We start from the raw sequence: 17,949 nt of genomic DNA, 5'->3' as shown, positions 1-17,949 counted from the left end.
GTTGGAAGGGACCTTTAAGGGTCATCTAGTCCAACCCCCCAGGAACAAGCAGGAATATCTTCAACTAGATCTGCTTGCTCAGAGCCCAGCCCAGCTTTTAATGTCTCCAGGGACAGTGCATCTACCACTCCCCTGGGCAACCTCTTCCAGTGTTTCACCACCCTCATAGCAAGGAATTTCTTCCTTGTATCTAGCCTGAATCTCCCTTCTTTTATTTTAAAACCATTACCCCTCGTCCTATCACAACAGGCCCTGCTAAAATGTTTGTCCCCATCTTTCTTATAAGCACCCTTTAAGTACTGAAAGGCTACAATATGGTCTTCCCAAAGCCTTCTCTCCTGACTGAACAACCCCAGCTCTCTAATGACTGGGTGCATACATTACAAAAGCTTGTTTTATTTCACTGACATCAGTCTGACTATACCTTTACTTAGGTATATTATACAGCTCTCCCAAAACACTGGGGTATGAGTCACATACCAGAGTGCACTTTACAGTACGTTTTAGAAGCGCTGTGAAGATTAGAAAAAGCAGAGGTGGAAAGGGCTTGCTGTCTTGCTTCCAGTTCTATTGTATGTACTTATACAATTGTAGATATCTATGCCCTGAATTCTACAGGTGAAATGTTCTGCCAGTCATGGCTCAAACAGATGCTGGAAAGCTGGAGACAAGTTTTTAAAAGCAACTAAAAGCCCAAAAGCCACAGTAGCAAAAGCTGAACAAGAGTATGTGCAGATACTGGCTTAGACACGTCCTAGTAGAGATTTCTGATGGTAACTGACTCCATCGGAGAAAAGCATCACAGGGAACTATGGTTGGAAACCAGGCTGAAACCAAGCCACACACCAGTCACAAACAAGGAAAAGATTACCGAAGTATGTAATGAAGCACCCATCACTCCAGAGCAGCTATCTTTCTAAGCAGTATGCAGTAGTTGAAATAGAATAAATAAGCTTGATACAAAAATTGGGTAGGCAAGACTCCTTGGTCTTATTTTGAAGGTGAAGATGATCATACTAGTTTATTAAATGCTGACCCTATTCAAGTTAGGCAGGGTTTTTTTTTAATACATGGATCAAGCCCATAAATTCAAGAAACCCAAGGAGAACACTGATCAATTATTTATATTTCACCTAAATCTAGAATAACATCTCTTTTATGTTTCTAGACTATAATCTTCTTATGTTTGGAGATTGCTAACACATAAAACATTAAGTATACTATTCATATAGGTCCAGCAAGTTATAGCATGAGAGATTTTTAAATTCTTGTTATCAGAATGAGAGATGGGGTCTGTTTTTAAATCACCTATTAAAAACCAGGCATATGGTTTTCAGAGGAGCTCAACCGGGTGAAGCAGAGTGGGGATCCAAGGTGCAACATAAGGGCCAGCATCCATAAGAGATGACACACTTCATACCCACCTCAGCACTGAGCACTGCTGACAAGCAGGACATAATACTAATCACAGCACTGAAGTTACATGAAAATACCTGTTTGAGGCATATCAAGGGGTCAGGTAGCCTGCTGTCTTGCCCCTTAACTGTCAAAAGCGTAGGAAGAAGGCACATGCCAGCCTCTTGCACTTTGTACCACAGTATTTTCTGGGCCAGTCTTTAATAGCAGTCAATGAACTCTCTGCAGTTTTTCAGTTCCTTTTTGACCAAGACCAAGTAACTTTGTGAGTGAGGGGCTTCACACATTAAATTATACATACAGAAAACATCACGTGGAATGGCTGTTAGAAGGATTTGGGGATTATCACATTGCATGCTATGGTATTTATGTTTGGCAGATTTTCCTCTCTGAGAAAGGGGCATAAAACTAAAAGCAAAAATTGTACAATGTTATCTGCTCCATACTGAAGGTCCTTCAAACAGGTGGTGTTTCATATAACTTCCAATAGCTTTCTTATACATCCTGCATGATTGTCTTTCAAGCATGAGGTTGCATCATTATTTTAAGTCCTCCATCAACAATCCCTAAGATCTAAACTCATCCATATACCCGCAGATACACACACAATGATTGCCCTATCACAGTCCAGCAGTTTTAAAATATTAAAAATGTCATCTACCTCCAGATGTATCAAGCAGCAATACAGGCTCATAAAATAATAATGCTTCTTATTTTTTTATTACTGGCAGGCACCAGGCATAGCAGGAGGAAGGTGAGTTAGCAAAGACATTCAGACACTTCTCCCCAAAGGCACAGTGACCTCAAGGGTCAAAAGCAACACCCTCCTACCAAACCATGAGCTGGTGCTCACTTACGCCATTAAATCACCACAGAATTAGGGAGAAAAAAAAACCAACTGTTAAATCAGGAATTTTACAGGCACAGAAAAGTGACTCTGGAAGCTAAGTGAGAATGTTTTGGTTAAAAATCGTATTTATTGCTGTAGCTGTTTCTGACAAACCTAGCTAAAAAGAATATTGTAAAACAAACTCCAATGGTTTGGCAGTTCATTGATTAGCAGTATTTATTGTATATGTCACGAATGGCACTGACACTGTGGAAGCCTAGGTCCTATAGCATCACATTCTATCAGAAACACTACACAATCATTTCTGTAAACTACATTTGCAGCAGACACAACTGCTTTACCTTTGTAATGCCAGCAATTACATTTATCTTTGTTTTCACACATTACATCATTAGGACAGCCAGGGAGAAACCAATTGCTCATGAGAAAAAATTTGTTGGGGGGCTTTTTGTTTTGTTTTCTATTTGGTTGTTGTTTTAAGAATCGTGCTGTGCACTTCAAAACCTTTTCTTTCTTTAAAGAAAGGAAACAAATACAATGGGTTTCTTAAATCTTTTTTGGCAATATTCTTCATGTTAATTGAGACAATGTTCACATGGCATATGTATGAATCCTACAAGCAAGTTGCTACAGTTTGAAGACAACTCGATTTCATTGACTGGCTATACTTCATTATGGCAAATGACTTCGAGAAAGTGTAATAACAAATACCATGGGTTTGTGTTTTGGGGTTTTTTTAAAGAAAAAAACCAAACCACAACACAGAGGCCACCACAGTTACAGTAAAACTTCAGCCTGTTATGATTTGTTTTCTTCTAAAAGTACAGGGACGGACATCAGCAAAAGAATCAACAGAAACTAAACACATTGCACAAACAGTCAAAACACAGCGGCCAACCCGCTGGCTCTAGAGAGAGGAAGAATTCAAGCTACTCCAATGAAAGTAAATGGCACTTGTCAGTCAAATTTGGCATGACTGGGTCTCATTCTGCTTCGTCTTTCTGCCCTTCCGCTTCATACTTCACATTTCCCTTCTTTGCTCTGGGGAATGGCTGCTGCAGAGTTTTCCTTCCTTGGACCGTGGGCTGAAGGGGCTGCAGTTTGTAACCCCCATGGGCTTGCGCCGGGGGGACCTTCTCTGTAGGTGATAGGAGGGCTGCAGCGTAGGGGTCTCTGGCAGTGCAACATGGTAGAAGTTCGGTAACCGAATGTCATACCTAAAGCCTTTCCCCATGTGCACTCTGTCATTCAAGGCATAGAGTTTTTCAGCAATGTCTCTCCCAATTAAAATTGAGAACAGGCGGGAGATGAAACGGTGCTTAGCAAACAGCAGATACAGCTTCTTTCTCCTCCAGGCCACGTACCGACAATCTGTCTCTGCTGTAAGAGTTACCTATAGGAAAGGAAATTAAAATTAGCTAAGAGGGAAGGCAGTGACATTGCCACTGCTGCCCCTGCTCAGACAGCACCCTTCTCTCAGCAGGCTGTGCCCGTACACTGCATACACTTTGTGTCTTTGCACCTACTGTAATTAAAGCCATTTAATCCAGCCAGAGAGCTCTGTAAGGTCTACTGTATGCAAAGGACAAGTGAGAAGGGCCATTGGAAATGGACCAAATGATTGCACCTTGTCGGTCTCAGTGACAGTATGCCTATGCCCACCCTGAATTGCAGCCCCAGCCAGGAAACCCCAGCCTTGGCTGAGCATTCCCTGCTTCGATCTTGACAGCCCCAGCTGCAAATGCAGGTCTAAAGAAAGCTCTCAATAAATGCCATTTGCCCTCATGACATGAGACATCAGATCCCACACAGGCAGGAGCTCATGTATCAGTAAAGTGGCAGCACTGGGAAGGCTCATGGATCAGAGAGGCAGCCTGGATGGACACTGAGTCCCAGGCTGTACCCCCATGCCAAGCTGTATCACAGCTATGCCTCTCCCAGCCCACACTCTCAGGTTCACCTTTCATAGGGAAGCCTTTTCAGCACCAACTTGCACCCACCTCCTGCAAACCTGGTTTCCCAGGGCTGGATTTTAGCACAGCCAAAGAATGCAAATAGTGCCTACCTCCCATATTAGCTTTAAGGAAAAGACAATTTTTTGTAACAAAAGATGGAAACAGAAAGGCGAAGAAAACAGCACAACCAGTCCAGCAGGTAAGGTGAGGATCTCCCGCCCCAGATTAATGTAATGCCACTTGTTTGTATAATTTCACAAATGAAACCCCCAGCTAAGTGAACTTATTTCCAAACCAATTGGTACTTGAGCAGTTTTCCGTAGTATTAAAAAACCCAACAACCCTCCACTTTTACCTGGAAAATTCCCTCTTCTGTGGGCCTCAGTGAATCCCATTCAGGAGAATCCAGAAATTGAAGAGGAAAAATATAATGCAGAAACTCCCCATCAACTGTCACTCTGATCCTACCAAGATAAGATGTGTTAATTTGTTAGTACTACCTGTACAGCAGCAATGACTGCAACAAGAGTGTGTTATTTCTACTATGCGAGGAGTTTAAATATAGCTTTGAGAGCATGAAAAAGCAATCACTGGACAACAGTATCCTAATTATATTTTTTAATCCAACTTGATCAGGCCAGTTGAAAGAGAATATAAGACAATTGTGCAACTGAGATGGAAACCTTTCCAGGCCTTATTCAAGTCATATCGTTATTCCCTCTAGGGCAGGTCTGTGCAGTGATGTGCAAGCTTTGTCAGGAAAAGGCCAGCATGCACTGGAGAGGTGAAAGACCAACGCATACAACACCATGCGCCTCCTTTACGTGCAAGCCATGGGATATGCTTCTAGGTTTGGTAAATAGGTGTTTTAGAGGGAACAAAGTGGCAAAAGCAGAGAGTGGGAAGCAAGAGTTCCCTGTAGTGTTAGGTATGGTGCTCTCAATGTTTTACAGGAATTACATGACTACAGGACTGTCTCGAGTCAGGAGAACAGCATGGATGTACAGGATCTCTCAGAATGCTGTGGCCTTCTGCAGATGCCAAAGCAGAATTTACTTTCTACTTTTAAAATCATACTGAAGTTTGAAGGCACACAAGCAGGAAAAATATGTTGAACCTCACAAGCTAAAAGAAAAAAAAAGCAAGCTGTAGGAATACTGGTTTTGCATCTGGTTGTCACAGAAGTTAATGCTTGTTACAATATCAGAAGCAGCAGCCCTATATTGCACAAAGGAGGGCGGCAGAAACTCCCTGCATGATTACTAACTGGTTGGGCTTGCAGAAGGATGGACACCCCTCCTTCAGTATGACTATGACTAAAAGCAACGACCTCATGGTACTTTCCAGCCAGCTCCCAAGAATGCTCTGAAAGAGGTTATCACCAAGGACAACTACCTAAAATCCACATTGTTCATTGCATGTAGTCCTGAATCAGATGAGTTGCAATCTGTCTACAAAATCCATCTATCCATGCAGCGGGCTGTCAAAATGCACCCACCAAATGTCCCATCAAAGACAAAGGATGGCCATCATCTCCAGGTATCCCACCTGCTCTTGTAGTGATCCAGTACTGTAAATACTTGGTATAGCACTTTGTATACAGTATGAAAGCTAGCACTGCCCTTCAGGAAAGCATAAGCTAGTGAAGGGAAAGCATCAGCAAGGCTGCCAGAAGGGTCTCCAGTCTGCAGGGAGCAAAAGCAGGTGTATTTATTGCCTCAAGGTCTAACTAAGGGCCACAGTATGCAGTAACTGTAGACTCAGTTCTACAAGTCTTGATAGGGCTCAAATACATTCCTTTGTAATGGAAAGGTGCTTTTAGACTTTCTGCTCTCCCTTACTACTCCCACTACCCATAAAGCAACCAAATACAATCTGTATCAAAGTCAAGATCTCTATCAAATACAGTTTACCTCAGTATATTTGGTTTCATAACTACCTTTTACTCCTGTTTCAGAAAGATGTATTCATTAGCTAGGTAGTAGATAGATAGCAAACCATAGTCCAGAGACTAAAGCACGTATTTGTTCCCTTTATCTGCCTAATCTGTTAAGTACTATGATACAATGGTCTGGAAAGAAAAGACTTTAAATCCTTTCCTTTATGTTATTACAGATTTTGTGCTTAGTGGTTTTACTCTAGAACTGTAACAGATGAGTGTATTTAGCATATTAATATTTATATTACTTACATTAATACTTCATCTATTGTACTGGAAAATGAACAAACAATACACAAACCAGGCTCTTCTTTTTTTTTTTTTTCTTCTTTCATTTTTAAGAATTAGGGAAAAATAAAGATGTTTGCAGGAAGCCCAAACAAACCAATACAAACCTGCCTGACACAAGCAAGGACAGTTTATCAATAGGTGTTTTGCCCTGCATGGCGTAACAGTGTTCCTTCTCCAGGGTAACCACTTCTGCATCACAGCACAAGACGATCTTCCTGTAGACAGTCAAGGAAATTCCCAGAGGCTGGAAGAGAGAGCTATAGAGTTCCTGGAATTCTCTGTCAAAGGAAACACTCCGAACTTGGTAGGTAACATAAATGAACTGGACGAAGCATATAGCAAACAGTATAAAATTCCAGGAGAATATATCAGCAGCACAGACATCCAGCCAAGCCCAAACAGAAGAGCAGAGAAACCCTAATCCAAGTAAGCTGAAGACATAGAGAAGCCCAAAGAATCCACTTCCACCCATGAAGCCCACAACAAAGAGAATACTGGCTAGGTGGTAGATAGATCCCTCTGCCTCTCGCTTCCAGGTGGTACACGTAGGATGTGCATATATCAGACTTTCCCAAAAACTTGCATTTTCTCCCATGGCTGAAATATTTTTTCGATTCAGCTGAATCTTGGAAATTTTTATTTATGAGACGCAGCTAGTGGGGTCCTTTGCTCTTCCATTCTTGCAAACTCGGCTCAATGATCACAAAACATCAGGGTCTCTTTTGGTAGTAAAGTTGCACTTAGGATTTCCGGCAACAAAGAAGCTAATGCTGTTTCTCATCAGTTCACGCATTGTTTTGACTTTAGCCATGTCACCCGTAGCATCATCTGATCTGGACAAGTGAAGAAAAGAGGAATTACTTATAAAATTATTTTCATCAATTAAACTCTATCAAAGCTTTTATTGCCTAAAACCACAGACTGCGTTACATTCTTCCGATTCCCCCTTTGTGGCCCTGTGATTCCAGGATCAAACCTTAATGTTCTTTCAATTGAAGATCATGCTTCTGTATCCATGAACCCTGTAGCAACAGTAGAACCACTGCTGAAAAGCTGTACATCATATCCACAACATCCTGTGACAAACCTTTCCACTGCCTAACTGCTGAGAAGGTAGTTGCATTTGTTCATCCTGAACCTGCTGCCTGCGAGTATCATTTAAGCTCTTGGACATGAAGTGACAGTGAACTCTTGTTCCTTGTCCACCTCCTTCATCTCACTCTGGATTTCAGTCAAACCACTCTCATTAATGAGTTGAGCAAGGCTGTTCTCTGTCCCTGGAGACAGCAAACTGCGTCATCAAACACCACAATAAGGGAAACCCAAGTATCACTGGGGATGGTCTTTTCTATTACAAGAATGACAGGCAAAAAGCTGTCATGTATGCCTATGTTATTAGAACATGAAGTAAGTAGTCCTGCAAAATACTACTCAAAGGACATTTACAAAGCAATTTTGTAATATTCTACCTCGTATAACTTCATGCCATGGACCACACAATTTTACTGTTCCAACACTGTAAAGTTAAGCATCCTATTTGTTTCCATATAACATGCTTCTAAGAGTTAAATAAAAAGTAAAATTCACAACCAAAAAGCATGAGAAAAAAAAAAACAACAAACCAAAATAAATACATTAAAAAAATAAATAATCAAACCCAGCTTTCTCAGTTTGTCTTTTAAAGTAAAAATACATGCTTCAATGTGAGATTAGACATGGTTGAAACTGCAAAGCCAGAATTTGTCAGTGGTGTAATCACTGTTGAAACCCATCAAAGTCTTTAACTGCCTGACCCTTTTCCTGGTAAAACATCAGAGAAGCTAAAAAACACCTTGCCATCTAAATTATTAGATTGTCCAGAGTATCAAAGGCAAATTTTTGATTTTTTTTTTTCCCCAACAAAGGCCACAGCAGTCAATACTTTAAAATCCTGGTGCACATTCAGCAAGGCTTTCAGTGGTGGTTTCTTTTTTTTTTTTTTTTTTTTTTTACAGAGATAGCTCTAAGAAATTAATAGTGCAAAGTCACATCACATTTCCTAGATACTACAGCTTTACTTCTTTTAAGTTTCCTCCAGCCCCAACATTAACTCTATGATTCAAACCCACTAATGCTAAATGGAGACATAAAATCCTAAACAAATGAGCAGCAAAGTTCAGAAGTAAAGTTAGGAAGAGAGCTCTTCCTCTCTGGGAGTGGTGATAAGGAAGTCACTGATCCACAGAAACATCACATTTGAAGAGCACAGAACCTCTTCAAATGAAAAGACTTGACATCTTACTGCAGCGGAAGAGTGGCCATTACAAGGATGAAATATTTTGTAATTATAAGCATTTTCGTTTGTCTCTTTACCTAACTACTCTTCTCTGGTACGGGATTCGCCCCATTTGGAGAATGGGAGATGAGAACTGAACCAGCTACAAAGAAGTTACCTTGGAATGGTAAAAGCATGAGGAATTTTAGGTGGTACTTTGGTGATTAAGGGCTAAGATTTCTGAACTAGAAAACAATAAACCAAACATGCAGTTCCCAGACCTTGTGCTCCGAATCCAGTCAGCATTTCCACTGCACGGTCAAACATCAGTGGCATAGGTCTTTTGCTGGATTGTTTATTTTAAATAGAATCATTTATAAGACTGACTTTGTACTATTGTTAACACTTCTACTCTATTGCCAAGGTTTTTGTCTTAACAGTTTTCATGAAGACCTTAATTTCTACAAAAAATTCTGTGTTTTGAATGGAAACACAACTGAGAAGCTACATGGGAAGCTGTATGCATGCCACAAACAAAACAACCATGACTCTACTGTAATCTACTTTGCATTACCAATGTCTTTTTGTCACGTAAAGTCACACACTGCAATAACGTGATATGACGCTGCAATGATTTCACAGAATATATGTTCAATTTCCGATTCACTTATAGCATTTGTAGTCTGCCCACACTACAGCTCACAGCATTGCAGTAAAACATCTATTCATGACAAAATGGGTCAAAATAATTTGAAAAGAACAGCATATGACTAGGACACAGATAGAGAGCCATAGTACATAAAACCAAAGGCTTGGAAAAACTGTCCTGTATTTGTAATTGTTTATTTTGGAACTGAACCTGCCTTCCAAAGCCATTGTATGCAAAATTCCTACTAATATCTGCACATTGAGAACTTCTACTTGTGCTACAGCATCACCCAGACTGGAGATGGCCTCCCTCCATCTGAGCAGATGGAAGGGCAAAGGAGGGAGGCTGGTGCCAGCACAGAATACAGCCTCTCCAACAAGACACTCTCCTGAGCTACATAAGGTGTGCAGGCTGAAAAAACCCTCTGGAAATAATGATGAAGCCTGTTTCTAAATGGAGCTGGTTTCTCAGGGCTACAGGGAAGAGCAGGCATGCTTGCTGCCAGTGAATTACAGGCAGAAAGAGAGAATTCACCTCTTTTTAATCTATAAATTATTCTAAGATTTGGGAGCCAAAAAACTGTTTGTAGTTTGGTTTGGGTTTTTTGATGAAATATTAGAGCAAAGACCACAGTATGTATAAGCCTAAGTATAATAACATTTCTAATTCTGTTGGCACTTAGTGCTACATAAGGTCTTTCACATTTTTCCTTACAGTTCCTACAAGTCCAAAATTTAAACTACTAAGGGCTTCAGAACAGTCTCAGCTAACTCTAATTAAAACATTCATCAACTGAAAGCAGGGGTAAGGGGAGAAGAATCCCCAAACAAAAAAAACCAAATAGGTGTTTCCAACTGTGAGCTGTCCTACGGCGAGGACCAGTCTACAAAATGCCCACCTTAGCACAGCATTACCAAGTTTGTAAGCACCCAAAAGGAGGACCATTCGTTCATTGAGATGCTTCAGTGTCCTTAGCTACCAGAACAGAGAACGTGCCAACTGATGTGGTCTTGTTTGACATCCTGCTTCAGTTGTCCTGGCTGTGGTGAACAGTTACTGCTACAGGTTCATCTGATGGTGGTGATGAGGCAAGCTTCAGCAGAAAACCAGATTTAAAGCAGTTATCTTTGATTATAAGCCTGAAAAGCTGTATCTTCCCCATGTAAATGCTGAGTATGTTTTACTCTGCTCCCTGCCTATGGAGAAGCAGGAGCAGCATGCAGAAGCACAGCCTCTGCTCTGTGGCATATTAAGAATAACAGATGGACATTTGTAGGCTACCAGAGATCTCCCAGCTCAGGAAGGAGACATGCCCTGCCAACACAGGCTGAATTACTGAGATGCTTCTGAGTGTTTTGCCCACCACATACCCTACCCTCTCCAGCAGAAGGAGATCAAGTGCTGGAAAAAGTCAGCCCAGACTAGAGATGTAAGCAATATTACTCCATTTACGACTTTGAAGCTCCAGCAAACTTGTTGATTTTAACCCCTTCTGACGACAGCTTGGTCCTTTCAGCAATGCTGCTGTTTGTTTTAAGGAAATGGATTTCTTTAAGGCAAGCTGGGACTTCAAAGCACTAAATGGATTATTTAACTTACACTCTCCAAAATAAATACCTGCCAGCAACTTAAAACTTCATATAAGGAGTATACTAAAACAGTCAAAACAATGAATTTATATTGTAATTTTAAATGCATAGCACAACCTCCTGCTCCCAAATGGGCATTTTCCCCATACACTGTAGTATTCGCACAAATAATTACCACTTACCTACATTTTTAATTTGCTTGAGATCTGGGTACTTGAGCCCAATTTTGTCATGGATTACTCAAATTCAACTCTGAGAATCTTTGAGTGTTAGGTTACTGTGTCTGGATCACACTAAATTTTTGCAAAAAATAAACCCTAAAAGCCCTTAGGCCACCAGCAGTTCCTTCTTTGGTATGTTTAATTAAGTCAAAAGTTAAGCTATTCAGAGTTCAAATACTCCATTCCTTAGTCTTATCCCAGGTATTCAGCTGAAAGCGCTCAGCACCTTCACACTGTACATGTTGAGAGGCCAAAGAGCTGTAAATATAGCTGATCCTGTAACCAGCCCAGATGAAGATTTTGCTACGGGTTTGGAAGCAAAAAAGGATTTTCCTTTACAGCATACGTGTACATTTCATATACAAAATGAGATTATGCTGGACTTCGCAGGATTTGTCTCACTGGTTTTAGCCACTGTAGATGTGTAGATGTCTGTACATGACCTTGTGGCCACAGGCTGGCTTAGGAGTCAGTAAAGCTGCTTCAGCAACTCTGCTTAGAACCAGCTGGTCCCTCCAGCCAAGGGGGGCCCTCCCCAGCATCGACACTCCCCGCTTCCAGAGGGACAAGCTCTGAACACCCTACCTAGGCTGGCAAGTTACATCTGGTCTGGCCATCATCTTGATGCATAAAAAGAAGCTGCTCCTTAATTTTAGCAAGTACTTCCTCTAACATGCAATGTAAATGCATACATTGATTAACATACCCCCTTCGGTTGCCCTACCTCCCTGAAATCCTCTCTCTGGCCCCCTGCTGACAACTATTTCTCTCAGTTATGTAGCACACTTTCCTGAAGCTACTTTCCTTCTGCAGTTGTTCACCTGGGGCTAGATACACAAAGGGACAGAGGTAACCAAACACTTTATTGCAATGCAGTGTCCAACTCAATGCACAGAAGAGATATGTGCCTACAGAGAGTAATGGCTATGTGCCTATAGGCAAGTATGGACAGACAAACAATATATTTTCAGTGATAAACTGTCCTTGGGCCCACCCCAGGCTTAAAACCTGCATGCAGCAATTAGGACAGTAACTGACAACACAAGCTAGCTCACCTTAAACTTCTTGAGACTATATTCTAGAGAAAGCAGTAATTATAATACTGGAAAATACACTGTTTTTCTGTGAAAATGCAGCCTGCGCAATATGGAGAAGGCTACAGTAGCTTCATCACGGTCTATAATATCTATTAAAGAAGATTTAAGGAGGATGAGGAAGAGGACTATCCAATCCAAAAGACAAAGGTATCAAGATAATCAGTTACTATAAAACTAGATGCATTTAGATTACAAGGAGACACAAACCTATATAGCAAAGGTAATTTATTAATGGGATAGCTTTAAAGATTCCCTTTGCTGGGAATTACGGAAGCCTGGTACCTAAACCAAATCTAGGTATGCTATTATTAAAAGATTGATTGATTGATTTACTGCAGTTCTGTTTTTGTTCTACAGGAAGTCAGATTAGATGATCACAATGATATCTTCTGGATTTTTGTCTTAAATTCCTTAATCTGAAAAGTGTGTATACAGCTAGAAAGTGGTAGATAGAAAGCTGGTCTTCCCAGCCATGTCTAGAAGCCTACCTCAGATACAGCTAATCAGCTACTTCGGGCAACAGAAAACACTGAAGACAGATATATCTCTGAAATTATTCCTCATACAGCACTTCCAGAAGGAGCCTTCATCTGTGTGGAGCCAGCATCCATTTCTGTCAAGACTTTTCAAAGAAAGAGATGTTTTATCAATGATTGCTTTAACATGAAACGTGTATGTGACCCCAGCAGCCAAGCCTCAGAATCCCACTCCCTGGATGACTGTCCCCATCACAGAGTGCAGAGCAACTGTGGCGCAGCTCTCCCTCTCCGTCTCGTTTCTGCACATTGCAGCTTCAACAAAAAGGGCAGCAAGTGACCCACCCACAGAAGTAAAAATGAGTCACTCTGGACACCCTCATGGGAGAAGGGAAGATGGATTTGCACTCTCTTGGGCAGAGGAAGGCACGATGTGTCTCACTGATGTCTCATTGCTATGTCACCGCCTGGATGACTGCTCTGAGTACACTGTCAGTTGAAAGGTAAAGCATCTCAGGCCTTAGGAAAAGCAGTCAAAATGCAGCCTTCCCAGTCCTTCCAGTACCCCCTGGGCTGCACAGACTGCAACTGCCAAATCAGATCCCCTGTCCCTGTAGCATCCCTGTGAGGCGATGCCTTCTCCCAGAGCGATCCTTCTGGGAATGCTCAGTGCTATAAAATAAGCAGCAGGAGCATATTCACCCATTAGTGGTGCTTCACCACCTTCAGGGCATCTCTGAGAAACAACCACCAGCCAAGCAGGACTTTTCAGGGACAAAACCCTGCTCTGCCCAGGCAAAATTTAGGCTCCCACACTGAAGTTGTTCAACCAAGAACCCCCTCCAGTCAGCTGCTGCCTAACCCTGGAGACATCCCAACACTGTCTCTACATTGAGGTCAATGGCCCATGCAAATGATCCACCAACAGCAGAGGCTAGAGACTGGCTGTCCTCACCAGGCTGGGCCAGAACTGCTTTCTGCAGAGTAGAAAGCTTTAATGGGTGCCTTTTCATGGGAGTTTCAAGTCATGGAGCTTGTTTGGCTGCAGCTGGGGAGGACCTGATTCTACTTGCAATTTGCTCAAATTCCTACTAATCTTTTTCGGTTGAAAAAAAGTTGGGGAGGAGGGAGGAGGATGGCATCAAAAGGGAAAGAAAACCTACAGCAATACAGAGTAGTTTAAGGTTCATTAGAAGCACTGCATACGGTGAAGCTGCTATTATTTAGTCTTTAAATATTTAAAGACCAGCTTACTCTACACAGCTTACAGTACTTGAACGATTCCTCATTTATCACTGAAAAATATACAGTGCAATCCTCTGTGGTTGCAAAGCCAGTATTGAAGATGCTATCAATTTAACCATCTAGACAGGATCTAATGTGGAAAAAAAATACAGATTTTCTTCCTATTTGAATTAGAACTGACGAACCATAAGTACATGTGGTATTCCTGCCAAAGCAAGAATAAGCCCCTCCCTACTTTTTTTTTTTTCTGTTAAGGTCTTTTGCTCCTAGGAAAAATGAATATGGAATAACAGACATTTTTAAAATTAACTATGGATTGCCAGCACTTGGGTAAATTTGAGCAAGGCTCATATATTGGACAGCATTGGCCAAATAATAAGTCAGGGGGTCTGTTTCATTGTATTTTATAATAGGAACTGCAAAGTGAAGCACAAGTTCAAGCTTTTCTACAGTTCAGCTTTTAAATTACTAATAGAGAAAGCAGCTACAACACATTTCACAAGTGCTTTAAAACTGTGTTAATGAACTACAGCTGAACTCTGTAGAATTCAGCTTAAATTATTTTGTACAGTGCAGCAGTACCTTTGGATGGGAAACAAAACCAACCATCTGATGTGAACTTCATTTCCCAAGAAAGAAATAAACACAAAGGCTTGGTTCATTTTACTGCCTTTGCTCATACAACTGGATTACGGAGAAGCAGTGTCATGAGCCATGTGTTCAAACAGATAAACAGCATGGTGAGCCAAGCACCGCCACACTTACATACCCCATGAGCTCTAAACCAGAATGAAACACACTGAAAGGTAGTGAAGATGCCCTAATTGAGGTTCTGAAATTATTTATCTTTAGTGAAGGCTTGGGGTTAGAAGTGCATTTATACTCTCTGCTTTAGTGGAATGAGTGTCATACGGCTTTACATATAAAGCAGAACCAGGCAGAAGCATGCATGTGGTGCTGGTTTAGCATCACTTTCATTAGTTTCTATGAGAGCCAGAACACTCTTGGTTTTGTCACCTAGTATAATCACAAACCAAGGCTTGCTCACTGAAAAGTCATATCTGACTTCTATTTGGGTAACAGGGGCATGGCCAGTTACACGTACTGTATCATCCCCTGGAGACACTGACCAGAGCTCTTTTTCTCAAGGTAGTGATACACCAATATGATAAAATAAAATCTCGTCTTTGAAGAGCCTGCCAACTTAATAAAAAGATTAAACGTATCTTCAGCTAACAACCCTTTTCTGACTTTTTGTTCCCAACTTCCATCATAAAAGCTTCTCCTGCCACAAACTTTGCCTTCATAATTACCTGTATCACATTTCTTTCTGTTTCAATATCTATTCTCACTACAGGACTTTCAGCACACTCGTTCTTCTGCAGGCAAGGCACTTCTTTAAAACTTGACATTTTAAGCTACTTTATTATTTGGCACCAGACAGAACTTTGTGGAAAGCCTGAAGAGCAACAGTTCACAGATGTAGAAACCATTTCTTGGTTTGCTGTGGTCAGTAAAGACATTTTCACTTGCATGTATACAATCATATTCTCATTAATCAACAGAGTGGCATGAAGCCCTAGTTCTGGAAGCCAGATTTCATCAATAACATCTTTATAATACTACTGGGTGGTCCATGATTCAGTATTACAAGAGATCAGCTATATAAAGTGTTTGCCCATAAAGTGACTGACAGTCTAAATGCATACAAAGCTTTACAACACAGTTGAAAAAAACGTAGTAAAATAGAATAGTTTGGAAAAAAATGTTTTGAAAAAAAAAAAACCCAACATTTGGGGAAGAGATGTGTTTTGTATCATTTGTTCTGTCTTTAGAAAGAAACAACTGCAAATGCAAAACCAGATCTTAATTTCAGGGTTCATCTACTCTTACCAGTTGCCGATGAGGCGAGAGAAGAATCAAGTAACGGCAGCTCATGAAGCAAACCCCTAGTGAGTGGGAGTAATCCCCGGATCCCGAGTTGGTTTGGTGCAAGCAGCGGTACTCCCTGAGCCCGCAGCGGCTGCCCCAGAAGAGGCAACAGAAACCGCGCTTCCCTAAGAAACGAACCCTAAACCCGGGACACGGAACGCAGTCCCGCTTCAGACAGATCCCTCGGGAGGGGAAGAGGAGGGCAGCGAGCCCCACTTCTTCATAACGGGGACACGGTGACGCTCTCCAATTTCCAGCCAAGGCTGGACTCGGGCGCTCCGGTCACCACCGGCGGGGCGCACCGGAGAGCGGCGCGCTCCTCCGCGGTGGGCTGTGCTCCGGCTCGCCCGGCGCTGCCCCCAGCCACGCAACCCTCAGAGCCACATCCCCCCAGAGGGTCTGTCCCCACCGCCGCCCAGGCCCGAAGCGGGTGTCCCCGAGGCGCAGCGGAGTGGGAGGCGGCCCCGGCTCCCCCTTACCCTCGGGCAGAGAGGAGCAGGAGGGCGCTCCGAGCGCTGCCTGACTGGACAGCGCCCGCGGGGGGGAGGAGGCTGGGGCAGCGCCGGGGCTTCAGCCCGCCCCGGCCCGGCTCGGCACGGCCCCAATCTCGCCCGCGCCCCTTACCTGCCCCGCGCCCTCGGAAAAGTTTCGCGGCCGCCCGGACGGGACGGGCTGAAACCGCTGCTCCGCTCCGCTCCTCGCCGCTCCCGGCTCCGCGTCCCGCCGCGGCCCCCGACCCGCCGCCGTGACTAAAATAGGCAGAAGCCGCCGGGAGGCTGCGGGCGGCGCCAGCTCCGGGGCCGGCACCGAGCGGCCGCAGCGCGCAGGCGCCTCCCGCCGGCCCCGGGGGGCTGCGGGGCAACCCCCGCTGAGGTAACCCGAGCCGTGCCCACCCTGGGGCAGGCGAAGCGGCGGGAGCTGCCGCCAGGCCCGCCGCGCCCCTCCTCCTGCGGCGGCCGCGCTCCCCGCCACCCCGCGCTGCCGGTGAGCGCCGGAGGCGTCGGGGACGGGGGGAGTTGGAGGCGGTGCCGGTGGCTGCCGCGACCCCTCCGGGAGGGCAGGGTCCGCGCCGGTGCCGCCGCTGAATTAGAGCACCGCAGAACCGTCTGTGGGCGCAGCCCAGGTGTCCGGCTGGCACTCGCCCGCAAGCCCCGCCGCTCCTGGGACACGCCGGGAGGGGCGTCTCGTTTGGTACCGCTGGCTCGGGTTACGTTGTGTGGAGCCACCGGCTTGGAATAAGTAAACGTACACTTTTCCGGTCTTTCACCCGCACACCTCAGCAGCACGTTCTTCCGGAGGGAGATACATGCCTGCGGGGTTGCCCTCATTACGTGACTGATGCATCTATTGATACACGGAATTCAGTTATTTCGTTTCAGTACAAGCATATGCCTCACCAAGAATATCGTTAGAAGTGCTGGTACTGTGTCAACACAGGCGGCTTTCAGCGTACGAGCCACGCATTTGTTTGATGATTGCTTTGTGACTCCGAGAGAAGTTATTGACTGAGGGGGACAGACTTACAAGTTGCTAATATACAAAAAAACACGGCATATTAAATGTGCAGCTCCTGTTACTACAGAAGCTGTTTCGCAATAACTGGAGCATGAGCAGTAATCTCTTTAAAATAGCAAGTGGGGAGGACCTAGTGTGCTTGCTGGTGGTCATCTCTGAGGTCCCATGGTAGGCTGAAGGACAGGGTCGTTGCACAGCAGGGCAATGCAAGGCAGCACGCTGATGTGCATTTCTCCGGAAGCAGCAGGACAGAGCAACCTGTGGTGCTCTGGACAGAAGGATCAGGGCTTTCCTTAATCCTTAATACTTTTGTGAAGTTGCTTCCTCAAGAGGTTTTTTAATTCTCAAAGATCCTAAACTCCGCATTTACCAGGGAAGAAGATGCATACATTTTTGAAGCAACCAATTCTCCTAAAACTTGAGAAAACAAAGAGCCAGAGAAGTTTAACCCGGGGCTACCCGGGGTTACATCTATCCAAAATATCACTATCTGATTGCAGTACTTTATTATTATCATTAT

The 17,949-nt window shown here is 43.5% G+C and overlaps 1 protein-coding gene across 2 annotated transcripts; it reads right to left on the bottom strand.

Annotated features, from left to right (window-relative positions):
- Positions 1 to 1,214: 1,214 nt before the first annotated feature.
- POPDC3 (popeye domain containing 3) lies at positions 1,215 to 16,859 on the bottom strand. 2 transcript variants are annotated; one of them, XM_065681149.1, is made up of 5 exons: positions 16,539 to 16,859; positions 12,750 to 12,883; positions 6,556 to 7,284; positions 4,577 to 4,685; positions 1,215 to 3,659 (listed from the first exon to the last, which is right to left on the bottom strand). In XM_065681149.1, the coding sequence occupies exons 3-5, from the start codon at positions 7,044 to 7,046 to the stop codon at positions 3,288 to 3,290; spliced, it is 972 nt and encodes a 323-aa protein (XP_065537221.1). In that variant the 5' UTR covers positions 7,047 to 7,284; positions 12,750 to 12,883; positions 16,539 to 16,859; the 3' UTR covers positions 1,215 to 3,287. The 2 variants fall into 2 exon arrangements, with proteins under 2 accessions (XP_065537221.1, XP_065537220.1); XM_065681148.1 differs by lacking the exon at positions 12,750 to 12,883.
- Positions 16,860 to 17,949: the final 1,090 nt, after the last annotated feature.

Source organism: Lathamus discolor, chromosome 5 (assembly GCF_037157495.1).
Source record: "Lathamus discolor isolate bLatDis1 chromosome 5, bLatDis1.hap1, whole genome shotgun sequence".
Lineage (NCBI taxonomy): Eukaryota > Metazoa > Chordata > Aves > Psittaciformes > Psittacidae > Lathamus > Lathamus discolor.
Note: the sequence above shows the minus strand (reverse complement) of the source record. Positions and strands in the feature narration are given on the sequence as shown.

Bases quoted from the DNA above. Each gene is read 5' to 3' on its own strand.
- POPDC3 (XM_065681149.1), bottom strand. From the start codon at position 7,046: ATGGGAGAAAATGCAAGTTTTTGGGAAAGTCTGATATATGCACATCCT. The intron at 4,686-6,555 runs GTTTGTATTGGT...TTATCTTGGTAG, and splicing joins TCCTTGCTTGTGTCAGGCAG to GATCAGAGTGACAGTTGATG. The intron at 3,660-4,576 runs GTAAAAGTGGAG...CCTTTCCTATAG, and splicing joins CAGAAGAGGGAATTTTCCAG to GTAACTCTTACAGCAGAGAC.